The sequence below is a fragment of the Salvelinus sp. IW2-2015 genome, linkage group LG28 (genome assembly GCF_002910315.2).
Source record: "Salvelinus sp. IW2-2015 linkage group LG28, ASM291031v2, whole genome shotgun sequence".
Taxonomy (NCBI): Eukaryota; Metazoa; Chordata; class Actinopteri; order Salmoniformes; family Salmonidae; genus Salvelinus; species Salvelinus sp. IW2-2015.
In genome coordinates, this window is record NC_036868.1 from 4,603,286 (window position 1) to 4,614,898 (window position 11,613).

The window sequence follows — 11,613 nt, forward strand, 5'->3', positions numbered from 1 at the left end:
CTGAACCAGGTTTTCTTCTAGGATTTTGCCTGTGCTTAGCTCCATTCCGTTTCATTTTTATCCTGAAAAACTCCCCAGTCATTAACGATTTCAAGCATACCAGTAACATGATGCAGCCACCACTATGCTTGAAAATATGGACAGTGGTAGTCAGGAATGTATTGTATTTGCCCCAAACATAAGACTTTGTAATCAGGACAAAAAGTTAATTGCTTTGCCACATTTTTTTTTGCAGTATTACTTTTGTGCCTTGTTGCAAACATGATGCATGCTTTGGAATATTTTTATTCTGTACAAGCTTCCTTCTTTTCACTCGGTCAATTAGATTAGTATTGTGGAGTAACTACAATGTTGTTGATCCATCCTCAGTTTTCTCCTATCACAGCCATTAAACTCTGTACCTGTTTTAAAGTCARCATTGGTCTCATGGTGAAATCCCTGAGCAGTTTCCTTCCTCCAACTGAGTAAAGAAGGAAGCCTAGATCTTTGTAGTGACTGGGTGTATTGATGCATCACCCAAAGAGTAATTAATATGCTCACACTTATGTAAATTAAATATTTCTGTTTCATTTTCAATACATTTGCAAACATTTCAAAAAACATGCTTTCACTTTGTCATAATGGGATAGTATGTGTAGATGGGTGAGGAAAAAAATGGATTTAATCCATTTTGAATATGCTAATATGGCCAATGCTCAAAAGGATATTCAATATATGCTTTTTTTTTTTTTTTACCCATCTACCTTCTTAGCAAGTCATTGGAAAACCTCCCTGTTCTTTGTAGTTGAATCTGTTTGAAATTCACTGCTCGACTGAGGGACCTTACAGTTAATTGTATGTGTGGGGTACAGGGATGAGGTAGTCATTCAAAAATCATGTTAAACACTATTATTGCACACAGTGAGTCCATGCAACTTATTATGTGACTTGTTAAGCACATTTTTACTCCTTAACGCATTTAGGCTTGTCATYACAAAGGGGTTGAATACTTATTGACTTTGAATTTTTCTAAAAGCGTAATTCCACTTTGACATTATGGGGTGTTGTGTGTAGGCCAGTGACTAAAAAAATCTACATTTAATCCATTTTAAATTCAGGCTGTACCACAACAACATTTTGAAAAAGTCAAGGGGTGTGAATACTTTTGTGAAGGCACTGTATCTACAAAAAGTTATATGTCCCCATATTGCAACATTTAGAGTACAGGTCTAGGCTATGCTGTTTTAGGCCTATCATATGGCCTTTACTCACTTGAACATTGTGACACACTAGTTTACAAAGAAACACAAATGAAAGTATGGTACGGGGAGTGTAGTTCAAACCTATCCTGTAAAACCAGGGACACTCCACAGCGTTGGGGGTGGTTGTAATGTAAGTGCATAATACGCACTTCGGGGATTCCCCATCCACATCTCCAGACGAAAACAGTCCGCCTTTTCACGTAAGCGCAGAGCGCTTCCCCTATCGCGTTTCATCGCTCACATGCTCTCAACTATGCAGGTTTACCACAGGTTATGACAGTGCCAAAGTTATTTTGAAGCCTGTTGCTGATGTTAAGACTCTTATGATGTTTTGAAGTAAATGCCCCATTTTGCGTGTAGGGAAGCGTTTATACCATTTATGCGTTGTTGCAAGATGACCACTTATTTTCATGTAGCCTAAACTGGTGGTGTGGGGGAAAGTAAACTCGCTCGYTCCGATGGCATGAAACGCAACCGCTACCTTTGGTTTCAGAAAGGAACAGTGAATTCCTACTCAGGTGTGATCGAGTTTTCCTCCGAGAACTGCTCGCACCATCAAGCAACATATAGGCCTCTCAGYGATTAAACCGGTCAAGACTACCTGGAGTGACTGTGGATCGCGGGCCACCATGCAAAGCGCCGAAGATGCGAAGCGGAAATTGGATTTGTTGGAGGATAATCAAATGGACTCTGGTGTTGAATCCTTCCAATCATTAATGAAAGATGACCCCTTTATCAAAACAGATCGGGATTCGACTTCGGAACCCAGTGAAGCCAGGGATAAATTGACTAACACCAGCACAGAGGAGCGGTTGGATTCTGCTTATGGCTCATCGTCACTAAATGTTGAGAGTTTGAGTGAGATTATAGGGGGCTGCAACATTTCAAAGTCTAAAGATGACAGCGCAGAGAACACAGAATGTAGTGAACATGAAGAAAACCTTCTCACCACCATCACTGAAGATGGAGACACGTACGTTTTTTATTTACCTCTTTTTAAATAACTAATATTTTAATTTACCCTATGGCTGTGTTTTTGAAAAGGTAAAACGTGTTCTTGTCATGGCGACGAAATTTTGGTGAACAACGTTTCAAGAAACACACGCATGCGTGTGTGTGTGCAAGCCAAGGCGTGGTTAACTTAGCATTTTAATTAATTACATTGGGATCTGCCCTAAAATTCTTGTTGGACACAAATAGCCAGAAGGAAATTGTGAAAAAAATTGACACATTTTTCAGTATAGACACAAGTATGGCCAACAGTCGGCTAATTTTAGTTTAATTTGACAATATCAAATMATATTTGTCACATGCGCCGAAAACAATAGGTGTAGACTACATTGAAATGTTTGTTTATGACCCCTCCCTAAAGATGCAGAGTTAAAAAGAGGATTATTAACTGGGTGGTTTGAACCCTGAATGCTGATTGGCTGACAGCTTTCATACCGTATATTACGGGTATGACAAAACACTTATTTTTACTGCTCAAATTCTGTTGGTAAACCGTTTTTAATAGCAATAAGGCACCTCTGGGGTTTGTGATATATGGCAAATATACAACGGCTAAGGGCTGTATCCAGGCACTTAGCGTTGTGTCGTGATAAGAACAGCCCTTAGCCGGGTATATTGGCCATATACTACACCCCCCCCAGGCCTTATTGCTTAAATAGAATACACAATAATGGGGCTATATACAGGCAGTACCACTACCAGATCAATGTGCAGGAATATGAGGTATTTGAGGTAGATATGTACATAAACGCTGCCTAAAGTGACTAGGCATCAGAATAGATAATAAGAATAAAGAACAGAGTCGCAGCAGGGGGGTCCTTAGTATCTGTATACATAATATGACTTTCCCCTGTCTAAAATACATAGCATAGGCTATATTGAGTACCAATTGGGCCATGCAAATGTCTGTCAACTCAATTCTAATGCACATTATGGTGTCTGTCCTACCCCATACATTTGTGCCCAATCCAAAAACCAACTCTTTGCCCCAAGCACCTAGAGACCCTTCCAGATTCAACCTGGTAGATCTTACAGAATTGGATGGGTGGTACTCTTTGGCTGTCCTCTTAGGGGTTTCATCTGGCAATGAAAGCATAGGCTAAAATTACCACTGTCAACAAACAGGTGACGTTTTCATTGATGCCGTCATGTCTGATGGAATGACTGGATGTCTGAGTGTGTTAACCACAATAACAATTTGAAGATGGATGCGTTTTCGTAGACTAGGCCTACTGCACCAATTTGCAGCAAACAATCAAAACAACCACCAATTGTTGTTGCTGTCTGGATGAATAAGTCAAGGCTTGGAGAATGACCTGTAGTTTTGCCCTGCACAGCTCTTTCTTTGCTTATGTCATGTTTATCCTAATCCCAATAATCATGGCATGTGATGTCGACTAAGAGGAGAGTTTAAGTGTGGAGTGATACATACTCTCAGGCCTTTGTGTGAAAGCTGCAGATGAACTCCTGTGAGGTGCCTCGACTTGGAAAGCAGAAGTGTAAAAGACACAGCACTGGAAATTCCCCATGATAGACGAGGCAGGGCACATGTTCACATAGTAATTATCTCCCAAGAATAGGCGGATTAATGAAACTCATACAATTACCACAGCCACACAGACATGCAGACTTTTGGCCTTATCGGCCTTCTACACTACTTTCACATCAGTTAGTTAGGTTGAAAATGTAGCTCTGGTCAAAAGTAATGCACTTTGTAGGGAATAGTGTGTGAACAATGTGTTTTGGAAAGCCTTGATGTAGGTTAAACTAAGCACTGTTGTGCCCATTTCCTGCATTTGACTCTTTTGTCTGCTAGAACTTCCCCTTTAGCATTTGGGGTGAGTGTTTCTTGGTGTTGCTGTTTTCCACTTTGACTGTATGAACCAAATGTGATGACAGCGTGAATGGGGTGCAGTAAAGAACAAAATTCATTGCATTTGTATTTGAACTGTGRAGTTAAAGTTCATAGGTCTGCGGTTTGTGTATGTCAAACATCCCTTCATCAACCGATAGTTTTGTTTGTTCTTTTTCWAGTAACTACGGTTCTAGTGGTGAATGATACCCAAGAAGATACACATTTGAAAAGTGCTTTGCGGAATGAAACATCCTCCTGACATGACTGTTCTTTGCATAAAAGTTCCATTATTGCACAACATTCGCAACCAATGAGTGTGGCCTTCTAAGCAACCAGTTGACATTAATGCAATGTGTTACATTTCCAGGTAGGTCTGGATATCATTCTAAGAATGCTCAAACAGGTAATTCTTTCCATCAAATTATATGTTGTTCTCATCTCCTGAGGCTGCTTACTTTTAAACGTTTAAAGGAAAGTAACTGGACATTTTGAATGAGAAACGATTCCACTCTCCTCGGGCAGCTCACTTTCCGGTCGAATGCAACGTTTAAGTGACAGGAACTCAAAACTGCTTTTGCTTGCTGTGGGGCCTAGGACGGGTCACCGTAAAAGCACTTTATGACACGTTTAATGAAAAAAGGTCTTTAGAAATCAATCTGATTTATTATAGAAATGTAATGATGAATATGTATGAACTTTCCAATTTGTAAGTCGCTCTGGATAAGAGCGTCTGCTAAATGACTTAAATGTAAATGTAAATGTAATGAGAAAAGTTATTTTGTTTTTGTTCCCCTTCTAGAGTCCTGCATTTAGCCATCATCCATGAAGATGAACACTTTGCCAACCAGTTGATACAGCTGTTCCCCAAAGATGTCTTGGACATCCAGAACAACTTGTACCAGGTACAGTAAACAAAGCAACACTCCTCTCTTTACACCCTCAACACTGGTCATACTGGTGTACTGAAACTGACTTAACCTTCATGATACTTCCTCTTGATTGCAATTGCCAATGTTTATGACGACAGAGGTGATAATGTTATTTCTGCATCGTGTAATTCAAGAGAAATTCTCTTCCCCTTTCTCCAGTTGTGCATCCTCCCACCGTAACGGTTCGGTGGGTGGTTCCAGAGTTATTTCATAAGGGAGCTTAAATGAAATGGGGAAACTCCACTGCTTTCCCGCCTTTAAAAAACGAATAAGAGTGGAGGAATCTTATCTGGAATCTTCTCTGTCTCATAGATAAAAACATTTAAGCTAGACAGGGCAGATTTAAGAGGAGGTTTGAGTGAACATGCAGGGGGGGGCAAGCTGACGTGGCGTTGGAGAAATCCTGATGGAGAGGAAAGCGGAGAGAGCAGAAATGACACAGTCAGCGTTTTACACCGTGACTCACACACACATAGCCTTGTTATTTCTCTGTTCTGTTAGAGTTTACCAAAAGCCACGTAAGCAGTGGTAGACCTACTGGTTATATTAGTCATTATATTCCCCCCCTACACAGTTCAATCAGCAGTTCCACATTGAGATGCCTTAGGCCTACATTTTATTTATTTTAGTTACTTACCAATGTATTGTTGCTCATCCCCTCACTTGGTATGGCCTCCTATGGCATTAAAGAGTTCAACTATTCTATACTTAAGCTGAGTCATACACTGAGTCTACAAAACATTAGGAACACTTGCTCTTTCCATGACATTGACTGACCAGGTGAATCGAGGTGATCCCTTATGGATGTCATCTGTTATATCCACTTCAATCAGTGTAGATGAAAGGGAGGAGACAGGTCAAAMAATGATTATTAAGACAAGTGAGACATGGATTGTGTATGAGGGCCATTCAGAGGGTAAATAGCAAAGTGCCTTTGAATGGGGAATGGCAGTAGGTGCCAGGCGCACCAGTTTGACTGTGTCAAGAACTGCAACGCTGCTGGGTTTTTCACYCTTAACAGTTTCCCATGTGTATCAAGAATGGTCCACCACCCAAAGGACATCCAGCCAACTTGATACAACTGTGGGAAGCATTGCAGTCAACKTGTGCCAGCATCCCTGTGGAACGCTTTWGAMTCCATGCCCCGACGAATTGAGGCTGTTCTGAGGGCAAAAGGSGGTGCAACACAATATTAGGAAGYTGTTCCTAATYTTTTGTACACTCAATGTAGATACTAGCTACTGTACTTAAGTTCAGATCCTTGATCAGCTCTTAGCAACCCTGATTGTACTAAATTCACTTTAAAAGAGGCCCCATTCTGACTCCAAGTCAGATATCACACCAACCTGTAATACTAACCCATTGTTGGATGTTTGTTTGGATTATTACGTGTTTCCATAGAAATAGAATTACTAGAAAGGGGATCCCCATCCTAGTCAATGTTCTGTGATGGGTGGACTGGCAGCCATATTGAGTGTACCCATAGAAGTAATTCTATTTTGATGCGTGGTCCTTAGACGCCGCTACACCTTGCCACCTACCTGAGCCTGTCTTCGGTGGTGCGGGGCCTTGTGGAGAGCGGGGCCAGCCTGGAGCTCCAGGACCAGGAGGGCAACACGCCGCTCCATGTGGCCTGCGAGCAGGGCCAGGCCAAATGCGCCACCGAGATGACCCGGGATGTCTCCCCCAGCAAGCTGGGCTCCGTGCTGGAGACCCAGAACTGGAGAGGTGAGAGAGCAGGGCCCATATTCATTAGGCACCGAATGGGGAAATAACTGACTGAAACAGGGAGAGCCTACCTGGACTTGCCATATAAGAAACACTCATTTTTGTTTTTCTATGTGTGCATTAATGAATACAACCCTGGGCCCACTACAGTAGGTAAACATTAAATATTACAGCTATAAATGTCATGAATAGAGCTGTTACTTTCCTTATTCTACATGTGTGTTCTACATAATGTACAGTGCCTTCAGAAAGTATTCATACCCCTTGACTTATTCCACATTCTGTTGTGTTACAGCCTATTAAATATATATTTTTGCAAAAAAAATGCACATTTATTGAAAATGAAATACAGAAATATCTAATTTACTTAAATATTCAATACAGAGTCAATATATGTTATAATCACCTTTGAAAGCCATTACAGGTGTGAGTCTTCCTGGGTAAGTGTCTAAGAGCTTTGCACCTGGAATAAACAATATTGTCCCATTATTCTTTTCAKAACGTATCATTGCTAYAAAAKCATTTTCAAGTCTTGCCATAGATTTTCAAGCAGATTTAAGTCAAAACTGTAACTCGGCCATCTGGGAACATTCACTGTCTTCTTGGTAAGCAACTCCAGTYTAGATTTGGCCTTGTGTTTTAGGTTATTGTCTTGCTGAAAGGTCAATTAATCTCCCAGTYTCTGGTGGAAAGCAGACTGAACCAGGTTTTCCTCTGGGATTTTRTCTGTGRTTAGCTCCATTCCATTTCTTTTTTATCCTGAAAACTCCCCAGCCCTTAACGATTACAAGCATACCCATAATATGATGCAGACACCACTATGCTTGAAAATATAGAGAGTGGTACTCGATTTGCCCCAAACATAACACTTTGTATTCAGGTCAAAAAGTGAATTGCTTTGCCACATTTTTTGCAGTATTACTTTAGTCTTTGTTGTAAACAGGATGCATGTTTTGAAATATTTTTAGTCTGTACAGGCTTCCTTCTTTTAATTCTGTCAATGAGGTTAGCATTGTGGAGTAACTACAGCCATTAAACTCTGTAACTGTTTTAAAGTCACCATTGGCCTCATGGTTAAATCCCTGAGCGGTTTCCTTCCTCTCCGGCAACTGAGTTAGGAGGGACGCCTGTATCTTTGTAGTGACTGGGTGTATTGATACACCATCCAAAGTGTCATTAATAACTTCACCATGCTCAAAGAAATATACAATATCTGCTTTTTTATTTTTTACCCATCTACCAATAGGTGCCCTTCTTTGCAAAGCTGTTGCCACCTTGCACAATGTTTGCCTACTGAATAGGGCCCAGGATGATCAGCTGTTGCCACCTTGCACGCTGTATGCCTACTGAATAGAGCCCAGGATGATCAGCTGTTACCACCTTGCACACTGTGTGCCTACTGAACAGAGCCCAGGATGATCAGCTGTTACCACCTTGCACGCTGTGTGCCTATGAACAGAGCCCAGGTGATCAGCTGTTACCACTTGCACGCTGTGTGCCTACTGAACAGGCCCAGGATGATCAGCTGTTGCCACCTTGCACGCTGTGTGCCTACTGAACAGAGCCCAGGATGATCAGCTGTTGCCACCTTGCAGCTGTGTGCCTACTGAACAGGGCCCAGGATGATCAGCTGTTGCCACCTTGCACGCTGTGTGCCTCCTGAACAGAGCAGGATGATCAGCTGTTGCCACCTTGCACGCTGTGGCCTACTGAACAGACCCAGGATGATCAGCTGTTACCACCTTGCACACTGTGTGCCTACTGAACAGAGCCAGGATGATCAGCTGTTGCCACCTTGCCAGCGCGTGTGCCTACTGAACAGAGCCCAGGATGATCAGCTGTTGCCACCTTGCACGCTGTGTGCCTACTGAACAGGGCCCAGGATGATCAGCTGTTACCACCTTGCACGCTGTGTGCCTACTGAACAGGGCCCAGGATGATCAGCTGTTGCCACCTTGCACGCTGTGTGRGAGGCTATAACGATACCATGATGTGATATCTCTTTATTTAGTGCCACTTCCTGTTGTGTTGGCGTCTACAGTATGTCGGCATCTGTGCGAGCTTGTTCTTGCCTCGCACTTTGTGTTTTATTGCGACATTGCTCTGTGCGAGACAAGACTGTGGTCTAAATGATTTGTTGTTGATGTCGAGCTGGTATTCGATGTTCCCGGCTAAGTAGATTTTGGAGATGAAAATCATGTTAATGGTTGTAAACAATTGTATATTTTGTTTGTTAAGTAGCTTATGTATGTTATTGTGTGTCACGTYGCATGACCTTACTGATGCTTGTTTGATACTAGCTATAACATGTAGTCAAAATAATCTAATCCCTCATTCAGAAAGGTGATTTTTGAAAGGTGATATTTTTTTTAAGGAATGTGTGTCTTTGTTTTCAGGTCTCACCTGTCTCCACTTAGCCACTGTGAACAGACAGCATTGTCTGATGAAGCTACTGATGAAGAAAGGMGCAGACCTCAACATCCAGGTTTGTCCAATGACTTCCCCGGGTGTACTCTCTTACAATAACCTTGTATTACTCAAGTACTGCATTACATTGTGCTGTAATACTGTAGTTAGTACTTCATAACATTGTGTCTTTCSTAAATCCTCTTCATTTGTAGTAGGGCAGATATACATTTACCTCGATTTAGATGATCAAGCTACACCTTTGAGGACTGTCTTTAAAGGAATGTATCATGTTATGATTTGAGCAAATGTGATACATTAATGAACACATGGTATTTAAAAATATATATATTTAGAGGTTCAGACTTTCTCCTTCAAGTTATGTCCTTTACTACTTTACTGTACTGATAGTGATACGGCCTGAGCTCAGTGGATTCTGATGGATTCATGTAATTAGAGTTGGGTCATGATGAGGCTGGCTGGGAACCAGGGGGTTTTCTGGAGATGCTTGACGTGTCAGAGYATAGGCCCAGGCCAGCAAGTCTGAGTCACATATAGATGGATATAGAACTCAACACAACATAGCAGACTGACCTTACCTACCCCAGATATATTTCTGGGGGAAATAAGCTTGCTATACAGTAGATATAATTTTCCTAATTTTATGTGTTCAAGACATTGGCACATTTTCAGTTTTAGAATGAATAGATAGTGGATTGAGGAGGACAGTTCCTTACTAAGATTGTTTAGTCCTTTGCTCCCCCTAGTGGCCTTTCCCTCACCCTATCCTTTTTTGAAGGGAAATTGTATTTACCGATTCCCTTACCCTTGCCTGTCTTCTCTCTGTCCCCCAGGAAGGTACAAGTGGTAAGACAGCTCTCCATCTGGCCGTGGAGCTCCACGACGTGATCTCTGTGACTCTGCTGCTGAACAAGGGAGCTGACATGGACGCTGCGATGTTTAACGGCTGCACGCCACTTCACCTGGCGGTGGGCCGGCAGGACGCAGCCATCGCCAACCTGCTCTGCCAGTCTGGGGCCGACAAGATGCTGAGGAACATGGAGGATGAGACGGCACTGGATCTAGCCGATGGCAATGATGATGTGAGTTATACAGGAAGGGTCAGTTTCCCACACACAAATTAATCCTTGTACTGGACTAAAAAATATTCTCCATTGAACATGCTTTTTTTAGTCCAGGACTATAGCTATAAACTTAATCTGTGTCTGGGAAATCAGCTCAAAGTGTATTTGGCGTTTGACTCGAAGTCCGGTGATATTCACTGAGAATGCTATAAATACATATTTGGGGGGAAATTGTAACATTCCCAGTTTATTTATTATTATGAAAGAGACTGACTGGACTGTTGTCTGGATCAGAGGTATAAAATATGTGAAATATAAACCCCCACCATATGGCTTCCTTTCAGATCCTTGCTCTTTTCCCTTTTGATGACATTCAAATCCAGGGCAGGTCAGTGGTTGGAGGGCCATTCTGAGTGTACTCTCACCACCTGAATATACTCTACAGCTGGAGACATTTTGAATCTTGAACATCTTGAGCCTCATCGGAAAATTGTAGCTTTACTTCAATCATGTTTGTTATTGTGTGATGGTTTACTTTCATTTATATTGCATGTACACTGAGTGAACAAAACATTAGGAACACCTGCTGATATAGACTGACCAGGTGAATCCAGGTGGAAGCTATGATCCCTTATTGTTAAATCTACTTCAATAAGTGTAGATAGATGAAGGGGAGGAGACAGGTTAAATAATGATTTTTAAGTCTTGCCACCATTGAGACATGGATTGTGTATGTGTGCCATTCAGAAGGTGAATGGGCAAGACAACATATTTAAGTGCTTTGAATGGGGTATGGTAGTAGAGGCCAGCGCACCGGTTTGAGGATGTCAAAAACTGCATACTCTGCTGGGTTTTTCACGCTCAACAGTTTCCTGTGTGTATCAAAAATGGCCCACCACCCAATGGAAATCCAGCCAACTTGACACAACTGTGGGAAGCATTGGAGTTAACATGGGCCAGCATCCCTGTGGAATGCTTTGGACACCGTGTAGAGACCATGCCCCGATGAATTAAGGCAGTTCTGAGTTCAAAGGGGAGGGGCGGGGGGTGCAACTCAATGTTAGGAAGGTGTTCCTATGTTTTGTACACATGACTATATACTATATGGGCTGAATACTAACCTGCAATCTGCATGCCTTTTGTGTTAATCATGCATTGAAGTCAATGTAAGATTGAGTTGTGCATGAAAAGTCAAAGTTAGAATTCGTCCCTCTGCATGAGAAATTCACATTGAAAAGTAGCTTTTTCTCCACTAGCAAAAGGTACAAAGGGGAAAATGTATATCTACTGAATTAGTTCTTTACCCGTTTTCAAATACTAGGAGCAGTTAAATCTCACTTGGAAACTAAATGAACTAA

The 11,613-nt window shown here is 41.8% G+C and overlaps 1 protein-coding gene across 1 annotated transcript; it reads left to right on the forward strand.

Annotated features, from left to right (window-relative positions):
* Window positions 1-1,436: 1,436 nt before the first annotated feature.
* On the forward strand, window positions 1,437-11,605 carry LOC111954013 (nuclear factor of kappa light polypeptide gene enhancer in B-cells inhibitor, epsilon). The gene is made up of 6 exons (XM_023973502.2): window positions 1,437-2,214; window positions 4,907-5,009; window positions 6,554-6,764; window positions 9,161-9,249; window positions 10,025-10,273; window positions 10,600-11,605. The coding sequence occupies exons 1-6, from the start codon at window positions 1,871-1,873 to the stop codon at window positions 10,666-10,668; spliced, it is 1,065 nt and encodes a 354-aa protein (XP_023829270.1). The 5' UTR covers window positions 1,437-1,870; the 3' UTR covers window positions 10,669-11,605.
* The last annotated feature ends 8 nt before the right edge of the window (window positions 11,606-11,613 follow it).